This window comes from Vigna angularis, chromosome 2 (genome assembly GCF_016808095.1).
Source record: "Vigna angularis cultivar LongXiaoDou No.4 chromosome 2, ASM1680809v1, whole genome shotgun sequence".
NCBI classification, from domain to species: Eukaryota; Viridiplantae; Streptophyta; class Magnoliopsida; order Fabales; family Fabaceae; genus Vigna; species Vigna angularis.
In genome coordinates this window covers 29,152,206-29,169,632 of record NC_068971.1, presented here as the reverse complement: position 1 = coordinate 29,169,632, position 17,427 = coordinate 29,152,206, and the positions used below count along the sequence as shown (strand labels likewise).

At 30.3% G+C, this 17,427-nt stretch overlaps 2 protein-coding genes across 2 annotated transcripts; both read right to left on the bottom strand.

Annotated features, from left to right (window-relative positions):
* Nucleotides 1–5,112: 5,112 nt before the first annotated feature.
* LOC108326926 (2-methylene-furan-3-one reductase) lies at nucleotides 5,113–8,553 on the bottom strand. The gene is made up of 4 exons (XM_017560540.2): nucleotides 8,233–8,553; nucleotides 6,120–6,443; nucleotides 5,744–5,903; nucleotides 5,113–5,646 (listed from the first exon to the last, which is right to left on the bottom strand). The coding sequence occupies exons 1-4, from the start codon at nucleotides 8,440–8,442 to the stop codon at nucleotides 5,381–5,383; spliced, it is 960 nt and encodes a 319-aa protein (XP_017416029.1). The 5' UTR covers nucleotides 8,443–8,553; the 3' UTR covers nucleotides 5,113–5,380.
* Nucleotides 8,554–11,619: 3,066 nt separating this feature from the next.
* LOC108326885 (CASP-like protein 4A1) lies at nucleotides 11,620–15,100 on the bottom strand. The gene is made up of 3 exons (XM_017560479.2): nucleotides 14,100–15,100; nucleotides 13,875–14,010; nucleotides 11,620–12,035 (listed from the first exon to the last, which is right to left on the bottom strand). The coding sequence occupies exons 1-3, from the start codon at nucleotides 14,720–14,722 to the stop codon at nucleotides 11,847–11,849; spliced, it is 948 nt and encodes a 315-aa protein (XP_017415968.1). The 5' UTR covers nucleotides 14,723–15,100; the 3' UTR covers nucleotides 11,620–11,846.
* Between the last annotated feature and the right edge of the window lie 2,327 nt (nucleotides 15,101–17,427).

Below are 17,427 nucleotides of genomic sequence, written 5' to 3'. Positions count from 1 at the left end.
AATTATCGTTTTTAGAGAGTTAGAATGCAGATGTTTTTGAAGTCTATTGACAAAGATGTTTGGGAAGCCGTTTTAAATAGACATTTTCACCCCACTATTATTGTTAATGACGTGAAAGAGTTAAGTCATACTTGTAGTGGACTGTTAAGGGAAACTAGAGAACTGAGTTTGATGTGAGAGCTCGCAATAGAATTTCCTCTACTTTGGACTCCTCACTATTACATTTGGACAATTATATCAATTTATAATACTTCACCTAAGGCAATCCAACACATCATATCCCATTTAGTATTTCAAACAACTAACTAATCAAACATAACAATATATTTTACAACCAAAGGACTTAATCAATTTAAACATCCATTCCAAATTTCCAATTTTCTCTTGTCAAAATAACCAACACTTTATTATACGAAAACCACAAAGTGTTATAGTGCATAATTTTAAGTCAAACATCAAGCATTGGATGTAATTGTTTAATTAAAAAAAAATCAAACAACAATAATAGTATCCCAAAACAACATCAAATAATAATGTTTACTAGTATAAAACAACAAGGAAATAATGTTGAAACAACCAACAACAATACAAAAAACAACAATGATTTAAGTGCTAAAATAGTAAGTAACAATGTTGAAAAGAATAATGATTTGTGTATTGAATTCTTAAACAACAACAACTCAATAAAATCTAAACAACAACAACAGAATAAAAATCTGGACAACAACAATATTTTAATCAACAACTTGAGCATTTAGCATGTTTCTTTCTTTGTAAGTTTTTAATCTTTTTAAGGCTTATAGAGGGTTTGGTCAGAAACATTATCTTGAAACCTTTTTGCTTCTTGAGAGTTTAACTGAATATCCTTGGGTACAAATAGCTTACGCGTTTAGTGTGACATCTGGGCACTGACGAGGGCGGGGAGTGACGCCGATGCAAGAGGCATGGTGCAGGGGGCACAGACAAGGAGCGGCTCCTGGCAGCTTCGGGTGGAAGGGGTACATGGACGAATCGAACATACACCGGAATGAGAGGGATCTGGAGACTGTGTAGGTATGGGACTATACAGTTGAAGGATAGCTTAAAGGGATTGATTTGGCTACTCATATCACCAAATGCATTTGCTTTTCGGTAGCCTGACTCATAAGAACTCCATAGTTAAGCGTGCTTAGCTTGGAGTAATTTTGGGATCGGTAGCCTGACTCATAAGAACTCCATAGTTAAGCGTGCTTAGCTTGGAGTAATTCTGGGATGGGTGACCTTCTGGGAAGTTTTCCCAGAAAGTGTGCGAGTGAGGACAAAGCACACTGGAAAGCCTCGTGGTGATCTGTGGGGGCAGTCGATGGTCCGTGTGAGTTGCCGGGGCGTTACATTTAGCTTAACTCTCTTTCAACGCTTTGACTTGTGGGTCATTTAGCATTGTCTCTAGAGGCTTTTATCCTACTTGTTTCCCTACGTGTTTTCCTAAGGCTTTTATCCTACTTATGGAAATCTTGTTTCTAGCATTTGTGTTTCTATCTATCCAATTCTTTGGGCTTAGGTATTTTCAGATTCTTATCTCATTTAATGTTATTTGATTAAACTTTAAAACATGAGAGTGTTTGGACGTGTAGACGATTTTGTCGTAACACCACCCACTCTTGGTTTCCACTAGGTAATCCCAGTATCAACCTGATACACTACCTAGCTAAGTATTTAACCCAACTGAGTTAATCATCAAGTGTTTGAATTCCTTTGGAATGTGTAATCAATGAGATTGTTTACAAGTCTTAGACGATTACCCTCATAAAAAGGATGTGTTTACAATACAACTCAAACTAGTAGACATTGTAGGTCTTTCATTCCTCATACAAATGTAAGCTTTTGACTCTATATAGCTCGGAGTGTATTCTCAAACATGTTGTTCTCTCACGAGGGTGATTTTTGCTTGATGGTACTTGTGTGCCTATCCTTTAGATCTTCTCATCCAGTGATCTTCTATTTATAGGCTTCATGAGAAAATATCCATTAGATGATGTTTGTCTTTGATCTTCAAGTCATCCTAGCTTTTTTCATAGGAAGCAACCATAGGTTGAAGTCTACATGTTAGAGTGGGCATGCATTTTTAGTACTTTATCAAAAATAGGTTGTATGAACTTTTTATGGTGACTTTTGATGGTGAGAACATTCCATGTGTCTTCTTTGTCACTAACATCCACTTCTGACATATATATGATAGAGTATGTGGATACTTGACATAGACAACTGCAAAGAGTAGAGTAGATATGCATGCAGGAAAATATGTCTTATCACTTTTGTTGTTTTAAAACATTATGCATTTAATGCTCTTTAATGTGTGTTCAAAACAACTATGTTCTTTTCAAAAAATTTATCGTTCAAACAAGATTTGATCGTTTAAGCATTTTTTAGAAGATACCAAGTAATTCATAAAGGTTTCATCGTTGGATGAAGATATCAATTTGCATAAAGGAATCATTTAGCCTTTAGGAGGCGTTTACTAACCGCCCATCTTTTAGTGATCTCTGTTAAGTTCAACAGCGTGTTTAGGACAATGTTTCTCAACACTTTTGTTTTTGGAACATTTGTTTATAGGATTTAGCACATTTTTTGAAAACATCATTTAACACATTATTTTGCAAGGCATAGTGAGAGTTTATTTAGCATTATTCAGCAATATATAGCAAGACTCTCATATAACTTATTCACATGTTTTGTAAGGATATTGTTTAATATGGTGCATCTACTAAGATATTAATGAGTTTATTAAAACTTTTCTTTAAACATTAAAATCTTACAATGCTTTTTCATAAGATGCTTCTCATTCAACGATATTGTTTTTACAAAGATAATAATTTGTCAAATGCTCATTTCATTTATTGTTGTTCATTAAACCTCAAAACGTATGAGGATGCTAGACGATCCTATCTTGTCTTAGCAATCTTTTTCTCCTCTTATAGCACTGATTAATTTTGTGACAAAAACTTTTTGTATTACATCTCTTCTTAGGAGTGAAGTGTCATCCTTTAGACTTAAAGGTATATTCTTTCATTTTGTGCATATGTACTTTAGACGATGTTGTAACACTTGTTTTATTTGACAGATTTTTGCACCTCTTACATGGCGAGATTCACTTAGACACTTTAATACCCATTACTTTATGAGTTTGTATATGTATCTTTAAGTGTAGTGTCTTAACAAATCTATGTAGTTTTTCTTATTGATCAGACATTTTTGCTCAAGGATATGTCATGTCATTTTAACTTGTCTCTTTCGCTTTTTAATATTTATACGCTTTGTGTAACCTAAGATAAATCCTTTGATTTTCACTCTGATTTGGCTTTACGCTTAAATGATTCTATGGTGTCCATTATTTGGTGTTCAAACAGTTTTTCTTATGACTTCTCGAGAATGAAATTTTGTTCTTTCCGAGATATATCTATGTTTTTTTTCATTTTCTTAGACATTTGATTACCCAAGATTATTTCATTTAATGTTGTTTATTAAGCTTCAAAACTAGAGATGCATCCAATCTCTTCTCTAAACGATTTTGTCTCAACAGAAGAGATGTGTCTCTTCATCCAAAATGGGTAGTATAAGAGACTAGAATTCGAGTGTTGCTCTTTCCTCTTTCGAAAGGGTAGAAGGGGATGAATATCTCATTTATAGGGTTCCAATTCATGCTGAGTATAGTGTCGAAGGGAGCAACATTGAACTTTTGCTCATAGGCTTGTAAGGATGAAGGGAGACAGGTCTAAAGCTGTGGTGGAGGACAACTTGTATAATTCTGTTTTGGTAAATAGAAATGGTGCAGCGAGGTATGGAAGATGACATAAATTTATAAAGATGGTTGGTATTGACACGAGTTGTTTTTTATTGACATGTTGCCTAGAACTAATGGGTTGTTCATGTTTCTGTTTTAAGAGAAAGTATGGGTTGCTATTGTATTGTTCGTTATAGTCTTAATATGTATTGATGTTGTTAGAATAAACTTAATGACTGTGATATAAATGTTGTATTGATATTTTGATGTTTATTCTGTGAGTTCACTCTTGCTTGTTTGTGTTTGTACACTGATCGTATAATTTGTGTTATTATACAGGAGTAGATGATGTTACAAATAATCAAGTAGATGCTTAAAGCGATGAGGTTATTGAGTTAATGAAAATTTTATTTTCTTTTAAGATATTTTGAATATTATTGATATTTTTCTATTATGTTGAACGGGTTATTGTTTGTTTAGAGGTTGTAAATGTTTATTTCGAATTTTCGTTTAATAACGTTTAAAGAATTTGAGACTTTTATTATGGTTATTGGTATCAAATTGATGTTAGGTTGATTATTTTTATTTTTCGCAATAAAAACGATTTGATCGGTCCTGGATGTTGTTTATTACATTAGTCAATGCTTTAAACCTTATATTTAAAACTATTTAACATGTGTAAGTTTTACTTTTATCCGTTTATTTATGAAATTTAGATTCTTGTTAAAAATAAGCACACAGATATTTCGTTCTAGAATTGATTATTATATTCAACTTTATTATTTATCAGAAGGTTATTTTACTTTTATTGTAGTTTTCCATTTAAACCAAATTGATAACCTTAAATCGTTAGTCTAAAAAATATTCACAATTAGTATTTATTTTATAATTAAATAAAATTAACATGTTTATTTTCACGTAAAACAAATGTGTAATTAAAGTAGACATATAACTATCATCTCAGTTTATAACTTCCAAGATTTAACGATAGCCGTAAAATATATAAAACCTTGCTGATTTGACTCCAAATTTATTTGATCACCAAATGTGTATTTTGCTACCAATATCTATTTGTTTCCAGAAACGTGTATGCAAACATATTGTTGCAAACGTTCTCTGAATCATCCAGAAAGAAACTTTCATAGGGAGCATCGATCAACAACGACACATTATTCACTAGAACTAAATATGCAATTTTCCTAAAAGTTCACCACAATTAGGCCTTCACTTATGAAGCCATCAATGTTTTAGCAAACATGAATATGTAAGAGAAAGTTTAGATGAAACTAGATTGTAATTAAAGTTTTTGTCTCCCAAAATTACCATAAAATGCAGCGTAAAGTAGAGCTAAATATTAAAAACCATTTGATTATTTCATTAGCCAAAACTGCAAACCACAATACGTACCCAAAAGGAAATTACAAGCCACACTATGTTGAAGGCTCAGTTGCAGCCACGCCAATGCCTGTAAGACATAATTCTGCTTATTCTACAACACATGGTCTTCAAAGAAACAACGTAGCTTCAAGTTATGGAGAACATTTATCACTGTTTCTCACTGTTATAACACAAACTTTGGATCGTAGAGAGCACCATAGATTTTAACAAAGAAGCTCATGTTCATGGAATGGGATAGATAACAACTTTTCCAGTTGCCCTGTTTGTTTCCAGATGGGCAAATGCTTCAACAGCCTGAGAAAATGGAAAGGGGCTCTTGGGGTCAAGTATTGGCTTCAACTTACCACTCTCAAAATAGGGGTTTAGTTTCTCTAAAATACCCCCATCAGTACTGAGAATGAACAATATAGCTGGAGGAAACCCAGGTGGTACTATGGTCACAACTTTGCCTCCTTCTTTCAAGGCCTTGAATGCCAGTTCAGTTTGCCCTGTTTTGGAGTTCAGGCAAAAAAAGTTAGTGTTCCACAGGATACATGATCAACTTCATGGACTTCTTCTGATAAAAGAATGGGTTCAGAATCTGACCTACTGTATCATACACCACATCAAACTTTTCAGACAAGTCTTCAAAATTCTCTTTAGTATAATCAATTGGCAAGTCAGCCCCCAAATTGCTCAATAACTCCAATTTTCTGGTGCTAGCTGTGGCTGCTACCTTGGATGCTCCATATACATGCTTTGCAAGCTGTGTCAACAAGGCATTATTGATTACAATCACTTTCCGGGAAATATTGATATGGAAGTTTTGAGACCACAGGAAGACATAAAGAGTTGACAAAGGATCATTTATGAAAAATCACATTATACCCTTAAGAAATCTATGGATAAGAGAACAGAAAGGATAGATCTAAAAAGGCATATTGATTAATGAATGAATACATTGCAGGAGGTGTTACTCTACCTGAATAACATGGGTTCCAACTCCACCGGCACCTCCAAGCACAAGGATAGATTTACCTGCAGAGAACCCAGTTCGTTCGAGGCCTTCATAAGCTGTCTCAAGTGTTAAAGGAAGGCTAGCAGCCTCAACAAAGCTCAGACTCTGTGGCTTGTGAGCCAATAGTCTCTCTTCTGCAGCAGTGTATTCTGCCAAAGAACCAATCACCTTCGGATATTCCAAAGCTTTCAAATTGATATCACCGTAGACTTCATCGCCAACCTTGAATTTCTTCACTTCACTTCCCACTTTGACCACCACTCCAGCAACATCAAATCCCGGAACAGTCTTCACATCAACCCCCCAGCGTAAAATAATAAATAAAATCAAATACCAAAGAAGAAATTAAGGATATAATTAGAAATTGAAAAATTCCTCACTTTTTTATGACCTTAGCCATTTTTTTATTTTTAGTTATCCACTCAAATGTATGATTTAGTTATCCACTTTTTTAATACCTTAGCCACTTTTATTTTCCTATTAAATTTTAATATATTTTTATTTTTAAACTTTGAAAACAAATGAATATGATTTTTTAATGAAATGATATTATTTTTTAAATATAAAAAATATATTTCAAACTAATATTTAAGTTAAAATATCTCAAAATATTAAACTAAAATCTGTTTAATAAATTAAAAAAAATTAATATTAAATTAAAAAAATTACGTTTATTTATTTTTAAAATTTAAAGACGAAAACATATAAAAATTTATATAAAAACAAATTTTATACATTTACATTTAATTTTTTTAGAAAAATATAACAAGTCACAGTCAACTAATATATTAAAAATAGATAACGATATTTTGATAATATTTTTTTATAATATTTTAGTATTATCGATTAAAAAATTAATGTGTATCAGAAAACTCAAAGGCTGTTTTTTGCTGGGATTTGTCACTGCTCAAACGGACTTTTGGAAGCGTGTAGAAATGCTTACCTAATTTCTTCATTCAGAATTATTTTGATTTGAGATAAATATTTTATAAAAATGCATGCTTTTTGCGTACCTTGTCTAAAAACATACATTTAAAAGAAAAAATATTTCAAGTTGGTAAAATTAATTAGTTTTGAATCCACTCAACATCAATTCCAAATTGTAAATGAACGACAAACAAAATTTAATAATTGGTGAATTAGAATCTGGATCTGAGCAGTCAATTATGAGAGTTATATACACTATTTTCACTTTAATTTTAGTCAAATACTGGTGGACAATACTTTCCTCGTGCATGGTGCCATCGCTTTAGTTTATGAAGAATATTATAGGTGACCCAATAACATATTAATCATAAAGAGATTAAATCTCACCGACATAAACTATTTATCTTATCTCAAGCCAACTTAGATTATTCTTTTTCCTTTTATACATGGTGACCGTAAAGGTTAGTTATCAATAAAATGAGTAAATCATTTTGTATAACTAAGACAGGAAAAAACAACTTCCTTCTCTAATCAACAGATTCCAATTTGACCAAACCTATGTATTAATTATCTTATACATATTATCTTATTTTCAATATTACTTTATAAATAAATTGGAAATTATGTAAAAATGAGTTAAGCTCAATTCCTACTAAAATCTCTATATTTCATTATGATTTCTTAAAAAGCAAATTATCAGTTGAATATAATAAGTATTAAACTATTTCATTTTTAGTATAATAAAAATAATAATTAAGTTTTAGTATAACAATTTGATTATCTTAATTTCATTTAAATTTTGTTAATACTTAAGGTAATTAAATAAATATTTGGCTTTTAATAATTACTACGCGTGTTGATTAAATGAACAATTAACGTTAAGTTAACGTCGAAGAAATCAATAAGAATACTAAATTATAAAATAAATAGTAAATAGTGAAACACTGCAATGAAATATTAAGGTTAATTTTTCTTTTAACAATCAGATATAACAATTCCTAAAAGTCGAACATTTGTTCAATTTTCTTAAACATTAACGAAATTAAGACAAAGTTAACAAAAATTAAAATTATTATAATTTAAAGTGAGAAAAAGTTAGAAAAAAGCGAAGCATAACAGAAATTGGGGGTAATGAAATAATGTTACTTACGGGTAAAGGGGAATCGGAGTTCTTGAAATGACCTTCCATTCTCTTGTAATCAATGGGGTTAATGGAAGCAGCAGCGACCTTGATGAGGACCTGATCTTCCTTCACCGGAGGTAAAGCCACGCTGCTGTTAAACTTGAGAACTTCGCCGGATTTGCCATACTCCGAGTAAGTCCAAGCTTTCATGTGAGAAGGCACTGATGTTGCAGCCATTCTCCTTCTGCTGCTCGAACAACAATGAAGGAAAGTAGGAGTCAGATGCAGAGTCAGATGCAGAGTGAATGCAAAGGGAAAGTGGTTTAAAGAATAAATATCAGCATTGTTGACTTATGGTGACCATACGATTATAAATGCACGTTTAACGTCATTAGTCGTTGATTCCGAGCAATAATTCCTTATTACTGTACTTTTCATCCAAGGGACTAGTTTTTTTTATTATAAATTAACTCAATCAAATCATGCATAATTTTGTTCATTAGTTGAAAAGTTTTATTTCATTAGGAAATATAAGATATGTTTTATATTTTATTTAGATTAGATGATGAAAAATATCAAAGTGAGTGAAAAGGGAAAATAAATATAATAAATAATAAATTTATTTAAACAAAACAAATAACTAATTGAATGTATTTAATTACTTTTTATTAACCTTTTTGTTTTCTAATTTATCATTTTAATCATTTAAGCATAATCAACTATCTTTTCTGATTCACTTAATGAATGACGAAAAAAATTAGTATCCTTCATGGGCAAAATAGGTAAACAATATTAACTAGATATGTTTAATGGCTTATCTGCTATTTGACTGAACGAATATAAATATTATGGTATCCAGTAGATACTTGGTACATATTAAAAATTAATTTTATTTGAATATTTTAAAAAAATATCAAATTATCAAAATAAAGTTATTAGTTAAAAAATTATTAGCATTTGAATAATTACTTAAAACTTCACTTTATATATTTAAATTGTTTACTTAAACATAAGAAATTAAAGTTATTTTTATAAAAAAAAAGTAATAGTTTAGAATGTATTTTAGTACAACTTATTTAAATTTATTTTCAAAAAAAATTATTGACATTAATATTTTAATGTGTAATTTTATTTAAAATTAATATATATATATTAATTTTACACACTCTTATTTTTATGTAATGTAGTAATTACTATGAAACTAGTATATTAACTTTAGAAATGGAGTTTAATAAAAGATTATATAAATGATTTTTAAAATTTATTACAATAATGCAATGATTAACCAAAAATGTAATAATTGGAAAATGTTTTCAAAATATATTTTCAGGATACTTGTAAAAGACAACTAACGAATGTATAAGAGTAATAAAGAAAGTATAAAACGTAGAATTTTATATCGATTTACCTTTATTATGCTACACCTAGTTCTTCAATGGTTTTATCAATCAAAATTTGATTACAAGCATTTTCATATGTTCATATTGGCTTACATCAAATATATACAAAGTGATATCTTTCTCTAAGATAAAGTACAAGTATTTGTTTTTTAATAACAAACCACGTATAACAACAAACCATTATCTAAAAAGAAATATATATATTTAAAAGATTATAAAGAAATCTTTTATGAGAGGATATAAACTATGACCGCTACTTGTTGAGAGAACACACTTCTCAAATTGAAAGCTTTGTGTAACATCCAAAGTATTGATTATGGTTTGATAAAGACCCAATTTGCATTTTAGAAAATACTATATTTAGTGATTGAGAAAGTTTCATGAAAAATTTCACTAGACATTAATAAAATCAAGGTTATCTAGATATGAATATATATTTAAAGGAACTAAAGAGAAAAAAAATAGAAAAATTCTGACAAAATACAACAAATTGACTTTAGTGAGGCTATAGTGTGAAATATGAGGCTTAAGTCACATGAAGAAAACCTAAGGAAACCTCAAGCCTTCACTTAAGTCTTAATTCATGAAAAATCATTTACTTAGAAGTAATCTCAGGACACTCCAGCCTAAAACACACAACTTAAGTCATAAAGGAAACCAACCTTGGAAGGAAACCTCACGCTTGAAGCCAAAGAGGCCACCATTGAAACCACACTATGAGAGTCTATAAAAATAGGATTTCACCTCTATTTTAAGATAGCTTTTTGGAAAACTTTTGAGAGACTCTTTTAGAGAGATTTAGAGAGAGACTTTAGAGGTCTTCTCACACACTTCCTTTGTATTTTAAAAAACATCCTTAAAGGACTAGGACATGAAATTTTTTTTCTTGTATTAACTTCTTTCCATCCATTATGAGGAGCTAAATCTCCTAGGTGTTGAATTAAAATGTAAACCACGTCAAACTCTTTTGTACTCAATACTATATTTATTAATGAAGGTTTGCTTTTGATCACACATTTATAAATTGATTTATGCCTATTGTTGGATGAATTGATTACTCATCTTATTTCACTAGCTTGGGATTGAGTAAACACTAGTTTCAAGTTATATTCTAATCAGTTCTTTTGTATGTTTTTAGATATTAAGAATAAATCTAAAGCTACAACTAGATATAGAGTCTCAATCTTAATGTAAGTAATCCATTCAAGCATCCATTGAAGAATCATACTAAAGTTTGGTGATCATAAATTATAAGTATCAAGAATGAACCTAGAGTTATATTTAAAGAGAACTCCCACAACTTAATCATTTAAAATATTTTTTGAATAGTAGTCATTTTTAGCTTAGTTAAGATGCTATATTTGTATTTGGTTAAGATATTATATTTGTATTTTAGTGATCAAAGATCACATGATTGCTCACTAATTCTTGGCAAGTACCCACTCTTGGTTAAGATATTATATTTGTATTTTAGTTATCAAAGATCACGTGATTGGTCACTAGATAGAGAAACTGATAATCTTTTGATGTATATAAAATTTTATCTAGTTGATTGAATACAAGGTTTATATTTTTGTTGGCTTGGAAAATTTAACAACATTTGTTATTGATTTAAAACGTTGCCTTTCAAGTAAAGCACCGTATATCTTTGATCTTATGTTTCATATCTTTAGTTTAAGAATTCATGGTATAATAACCTTTCTTTTCAAACATTTTAGATAATGTTATTCCTTTAATGTTATTTCTATGATTTTTTTTTTTCTTGATTAGGTTGTCAAAGGTGGTTTGTTGTAAAATTCACTAGTAATAAAAGATCTTGTAGGGTTTAAAACTGTGTTGTGTATTTTATTTTCGTATTTTCTTGAAAAGTTATTCTAAAACTTAAAAATATAGTGAATTAATTTAATCAAAATATCACATGCTCACTTTTCTTACAGCACCCGTGGTGCCTGTTGCTAAAAGGTAAGAAAAACCACCAACCACCCAATTAAAGTAATCTAAATCAAACACCATCTTCACTAAAATTCCAAAGTGAGTATTCATATAGATGCCAGTTCCACAAGCTGATCTACCTGTATCCATACAAACAAAATTATCACAAACAAAGAGAATTTTCCTTTCTGTACAAAGTGAGTCTCCTTGTCGAAAATATAGTAGGACAACTTCCATCCAAGAAAGGATAAAACTTAATCTAGCGGAGCAGATACAGTTTGCACACCTCACACACTGTATATGTATATATTATCTGAATCTTACAATGATAGAACCTGAGACAAGAGAGGCCAAGGCAAAGGCAACAAAAGCAACCAAAGACAAAGCCACAGATGCATTTGCCATGTAGGGGAACTTGTCCTCGCCCCAATTGGATATCCAGTCATAAGCTCTAGTGGCAGCCGATGATGATGATGACATAAGAAGGTATGTCAATATCTGCATTTGAAAACCAGAAGTTCAGAAACTGGTAAGGTTTAGAATCAAGGATTATAAGTTCAACTAGAGCGAGTCTAGAGTAGAAGTGAGCATTTAGCCTATAATCTTAGCCATCCTTTTGATAAACATTCATTCTAGAAAAGAGTCACAAAACAGGATCATAAATCAACACTCATTATGGTAAGGTTAATACTACCACCATCATTTATTTCTTGCTGGTGAAAAAACAAGAATGGATATGCAGTCCAGTCCATTTTTATAGCAGCCAGGTGATTTTTATTTGGTTATCTTTGAAACAAAATTTGGTATAAAGATAGTTGACCTATTGAAATAGTAGTATGTGTTTGGATTTCTGTTTTATTGACAACGCTTCTTCGTTTATGCATTGAAAAGTTCAATACTTCCGTTCAATACTATTCTAATGGATTTCCAAACACACTTATTGCAGTTGAAATAACGAGCTCAAAGAATTAAGACGGTGGTGGGTAAAACCATTATCTATTTGAAGTGGTAAAACGTTTTAATCCATACTTTTTGTTGTGAAAGGCTCATAAGTTATCCTACTTTTCCGATAACCCCGCTTTCTTCTCAGCGTAACGTCCAATAAAAAAGCGAGAACACCAAACACGAAGAAACAGATTTCTGTTTACTAACTACTCACAATTAAACAGTAGAGCACTGATGTCAACGATCACACACTATAGGAAAAGAAATTAAATTACACCCTGCCATTCTACCAATCTTAAGTCAGACATTTTAGTTTCAGAAGTTTTAAAATTCTTCTGTAAGAAATAAATTACATGACGTTTTGTAATGTAGAGTTTACAAATTTTATGAAGCTCAAGAATTAAAATTTTAACTCTTACATACATGCATACATACATGCACACATACAAATATATGAATATATATATATATATATATATATATATATATATATATATATATATATATATATATATATATATTAATGTTTACTATTGTTTGAAGTGAGCGTTTTAGTCTCAAATTGAGTTTCATTATTTAAACATTAAAAATTTAACAGAATAGCTCAAATTTAGAGAAGTTTATTTTTGTTTTTTTTTAAATCTAGAATTGATCCTTTTACTCCTAGTAATTTGAAAAAAAAATGCTTCTTCTAGTCCTTTTCCCTTAATATCATTAAGGATTTTGCTTGTATGACTTACAATTATAAGTTGTTTGCATAACAACCTAATTCGATTTTGCATTCTTATCATCAGCCTACTTGGAAGTACTCATATTGATTTTTGAGTCGACGATCTAAATCAAGTTTTTCTTTTTTCAAATTACAATAACTCAAAACAAATTGAAAGATTTAAAACAAACCCAACTCAACTTTGAAGGACTATTATTGAGCATTTATAAATACTCTAAAGTTTAAGGACAACTTTTTTTTGTCCCATTTCACTGTTTTCAAAGAACAATTTACTACAGTAAAGTTAGGGATGGGCAAAAATAACTTAATTGCACTGCACGGTTAAAAGCATACGACAACACAAAACATGGAAAGAGAGCGAAAAGGTGGCCGAAAGGTGTTATACTTTTCGACATAAGATTTATCTCAAGATGGATTATTGGTTTTGACAGACCAATATTTCCAACTCCCAATCCCACTCAACAATACATTAGTCTTCGGTTGTGGTTTTTCAAATCATTCAATTATTATCATTATTCACCACAAATCATGCCAGCCCCAATCAACATAACAAAATTCAGATTCAAAAAATTCAAAATCCAAGTGAGGCTTCTATCGATAGTGAACTAGTTAGTAGATAAAACACCCTTAATATCATAGATAACAGAGAGTAATGGCTTTACCTGATCCAGTGCGAAAGTGAAATAACCCCATAGCTGGTGATCCACCACGTGCTTTCCCGTAGCCAAGTACCGCCAGAGATCACAAATCTGCAGCCCAGAATGCATAAATCCAATCACATTCACTGACAAACTATACCTGCAAAATCACACACAAGATATTAAACCAACCCCTTAACTAATTATTACAAAAAAAACATTGCTAGATCGAACTTAGTAATATAATACCTGAATTCCTTGTACAAATAGAAAGAGTCGAGAGCCCAGCCGCGTTTCTTATCAGCGGCCAGCACCGAGAAAGATGCCAAGCAGAAAACAAAAGCGGTTATTCGAAGACCAAACAAGAGCTTGCTCCAGGTCGCGATTTTTTTCGTCTTTAACAAACCGGACACATCTGGTCTCAGTCGTCGATTACCGGCGGCTCCGGTGGCTTGTTCGACGTCTTTTACGAAACCCTCCTCGGCACCGAGATCGACCTTGGTCACCACCGCGGGCTCCACTTGGAACCGTTGAGCCGTAACCACCGGCGGAGAGAGACGCTGGTCGGCGATCGAGAAGTGGCCGTCGGAAATCGACGAGTCCGATGACGATTCGGGTGGCGGATTTTGAGGCAGCGGAGAGGAGTGGCCATCGGAGATGGGCGAGTCGGTGAGAGAATGAAGTGGCGGCGAAGGGGATTTGTGGGTTCGGAGGGAAGGAGAACTGACAGTGATAGATGGTGAGGGTTCCGAAACAAAGTAGAATTGATTTTCTTCGTTTCTCTTTTGCTCTGGGTCCTCTTCTTCTTTTGTGTCCCCTGAAACCTTTTCGGTTGGTTCCGTTGCTTTTTCTTCAGAATTCTCTTTCTTCATTTCTTTTTCGGCTTTGGTATCTCACTCATTTGTTGGGTTTAGAAAAGAAATTTCTAACCCTCATTTGCTTTGGGTACTGTTTTCTCTTCAGTAAGGCTGTGTTCACTTCAGGGTCTGAATTACTGTTATGCAAATGTTGAGAAGCGATGAATTGCAAGCAAAGTCGTGTTCACTTGCAAAGTCGTGTTCACTTGCAGCTATTTGTGTAGAACGATTGGAAATGAATTACGGGATTTGTTACTGTTTACTCACACGCGAAGGAGACGAGATTTGGAGGGATTCAACTGAAAAAGACGCATGTGCCCCTGTATGAAGATGGAGATGTGTGGAAACCAATAAATGGAGAAGAGAAGGGGGTGGTTCTCTCTCACGTTGGATGAAGAATGAGCTTGGTGTATTTAAGCCTGGGCATATTTGATTTTTACACGTCCCTAACTAATGCTTTGCACCTCCATATTGGCTGGTTCCATGGTTATTACCAATTCCTCTCCTTAATCTTATAAACATTTTTAATTTTAATAATTATTTTTAAAATTTAATTTTAATAATTATTTTTAAATTTTAATTTTAATAATTATTTTTAAAATTTAATTTTTATAATTATTTTTAAAATTTAATTTTAATAATTATTTTTAAAAATTAATTTTAATAATTAATAAATCTCACTTTCACAACAAATAAATTCATACTACTTGGAACTAAATTATATTACAAACAAATACTACATTTTCAAATAAATTCATTTTACTAAATTATAATTTAATTACTTTTTAAAAATTATTTTTAATTTTTTACTTAAATATAACATTAACAAATATCATTTTATATTACTTTAATACCTAGGGACATTTTAGTAATCTTCAATTTATACCAATTAAACACATTTTTTAAAACTGTCACATCAATCAAATCCTACACTAATTCTCACAAACTTTACCTCTAAATTCACTTTCAATTACCTTCAAATCCACTCAAATAAACACACAAAAAATTACCCTCAAATCCACTCAAATCCACTCAAATCCACTCAATCATTCTCCCTCAAATCATCTCCTCCCATCACCCCAAGTAAACACACCCTAAATTGGTAGTGCTAATACCTCACCATGTTGATTATCTTCTCTAAGCATGATCACAACACAATTATCTCTTCAGTAAGGATAGTTTGTAACTTAAGAATTCAACAGAAGAAAAAGAACACAACAAAAGATTGGAAGGACTAGGCCAATACATAATATGTAAATCAATTACATTGCAAGTATCTCTTTATAGTTCAAGCAACTTTGTCCCACGGGTGAATTAATGATGTCTACTACCAAAATTGGTTACTGTGCTAGTTTTCCTCTCTAGAAATCTGAATAAAATGGGCAGACACAATAATATAAATAATTACCTCCATTTGGCATACACTTATCCAATACATGTCTTTTTTTTCAATTTTAAAAATAAATAGTAAATAATGAATAGGAAATGTTGTTTAAATTGTTTTCTTTTTTAGACATTCCTCTTTTCCTTCTTTCCATTTTTTTTTTATTATAAGTTCAACTTAACTCTTTCTAAAATTAAGTCCTATTTTTGTTAGAACATTTAATAGTAGTTTTTTAAAAGCCTCAACTCCAAAACCTAAGGTAAAGTGGATTTAGTAGGATTAGAAAGGAACTAGCCCCAAATTAAATTAATTTATTTTAATATATTTTTAGTTTTATTTGCTTTTATATACTTTACAAGTTTAATAATTTCTAAATTTTGTATGAAATTTTACTAATATATTTTTAATTAAATACAAATATATAAATATTATTTTTATCAAAAACTATTCAAAATAAATATATAATTTTATTATTTGAAAAGTTAAAAATATAATATATATTAAATTTGTTTAAGTTTAAATAAAGTAATTTTTTACTAATATTCTTTCTCTTTCAATATAAATATATAAATGTTGGTGTTATAAAAAATTATTTTTTAATTATAATCATATCTTAAATATATAATTTTATTATTTTGAAAAGTTTAAAATATAAAATATGTTGAGTTTGTTTAAAGTTAAATATAAAATCATTTTTATTAATATCATTTTTCTTAAAATATAAATATATAAATATTTGATTTTATAAACAGTTATTTAAAATAATTTTTAATTATAATTATATTTTAAATACATAATTTTATTATTTTGAAAAATTAAAAATATAATATATGCTAAGTTTATTTAAGCTTAAAAATAAGATGATTTTAAAAAATATTCAAAATATGTTATTCTTTATAAGTCTATAAATTATTTACATTTGAAAACAATTGTAAAAACACATTTTAATTCTTTCTTGTTTTGAAAGGTTTTTATAAATTTATTTTGATAAACTATTTAAAAAATATTATATATAAATAAAATTTTAACTAATACTTAGTTTTAACCTCTAAAATAAAATTTTAACTAATATTTAAATATCTTTTATAAACACTTCCCACTTCTTAACACGCCACTGCCACCGGAGAAGAAGAAGAGAGAAAATGCTAAAAAAATCCAATTCTGAAATGATTTTTCTAAAAAATATCTCATGCTTGGGGAAAGCTCTTTCAGAAACCTATTTTGTGCAAAAGTATTATGAAAAGTATTATATGTATTTCGAAAAGTATATTCCAAAATTATGTTATGAAAAATATGTTCCAAAATGTATTTCACATGTCTTGAAAATTTTATTCTA

Excerpts from the sequence above, each read along its gene's own strand:
- LOC108326926 (XM_017560540.2), bottom strand. The coding sequence starts at position 8,442 with ATGGCTGCAACATCAGTGCCTTCTCACATGAAAGCTTGGACTTACTCG. Across the intron at positions 5,904-6,119 it reads TTGGAACCCATGTTATTCAG|CTTGCAAAGCATGTATATGG; the intron begins GTAGAGTAACAC and ends TTGTTGACACAG. Across the intron at positions 5,647-5,743 it reads TGTGGTGTATGATACAGTAG|GGCAAACTGAACTGGCATTC; the intron begins GTCAGATTCTGA and ends ACTCCAAAACAG.
- LOC108326885 (XM_017560479.2), bottom strand. The coding sequence starts at position 14,722 with ATGAAGAAAGAGAATTCTGAAGAAAAAGCAACGGAACCAACCGAAAAG. Across the intron at positions 14,011-14,099 it reads TATTTGTACAAGGAATTCAG|GTATAGTTTGTCAGTGAATG; the intron begins GTATTATATTAC and ends GTGATTTTGCAG. Across the intron at positions 12,036-13,874 it reads TCACTTTCGCACTGGATCAG|ATATTGACATACCTTCTTAT; the intron begins GTAAAGCCATTA and ends TTTCAAATGCAG.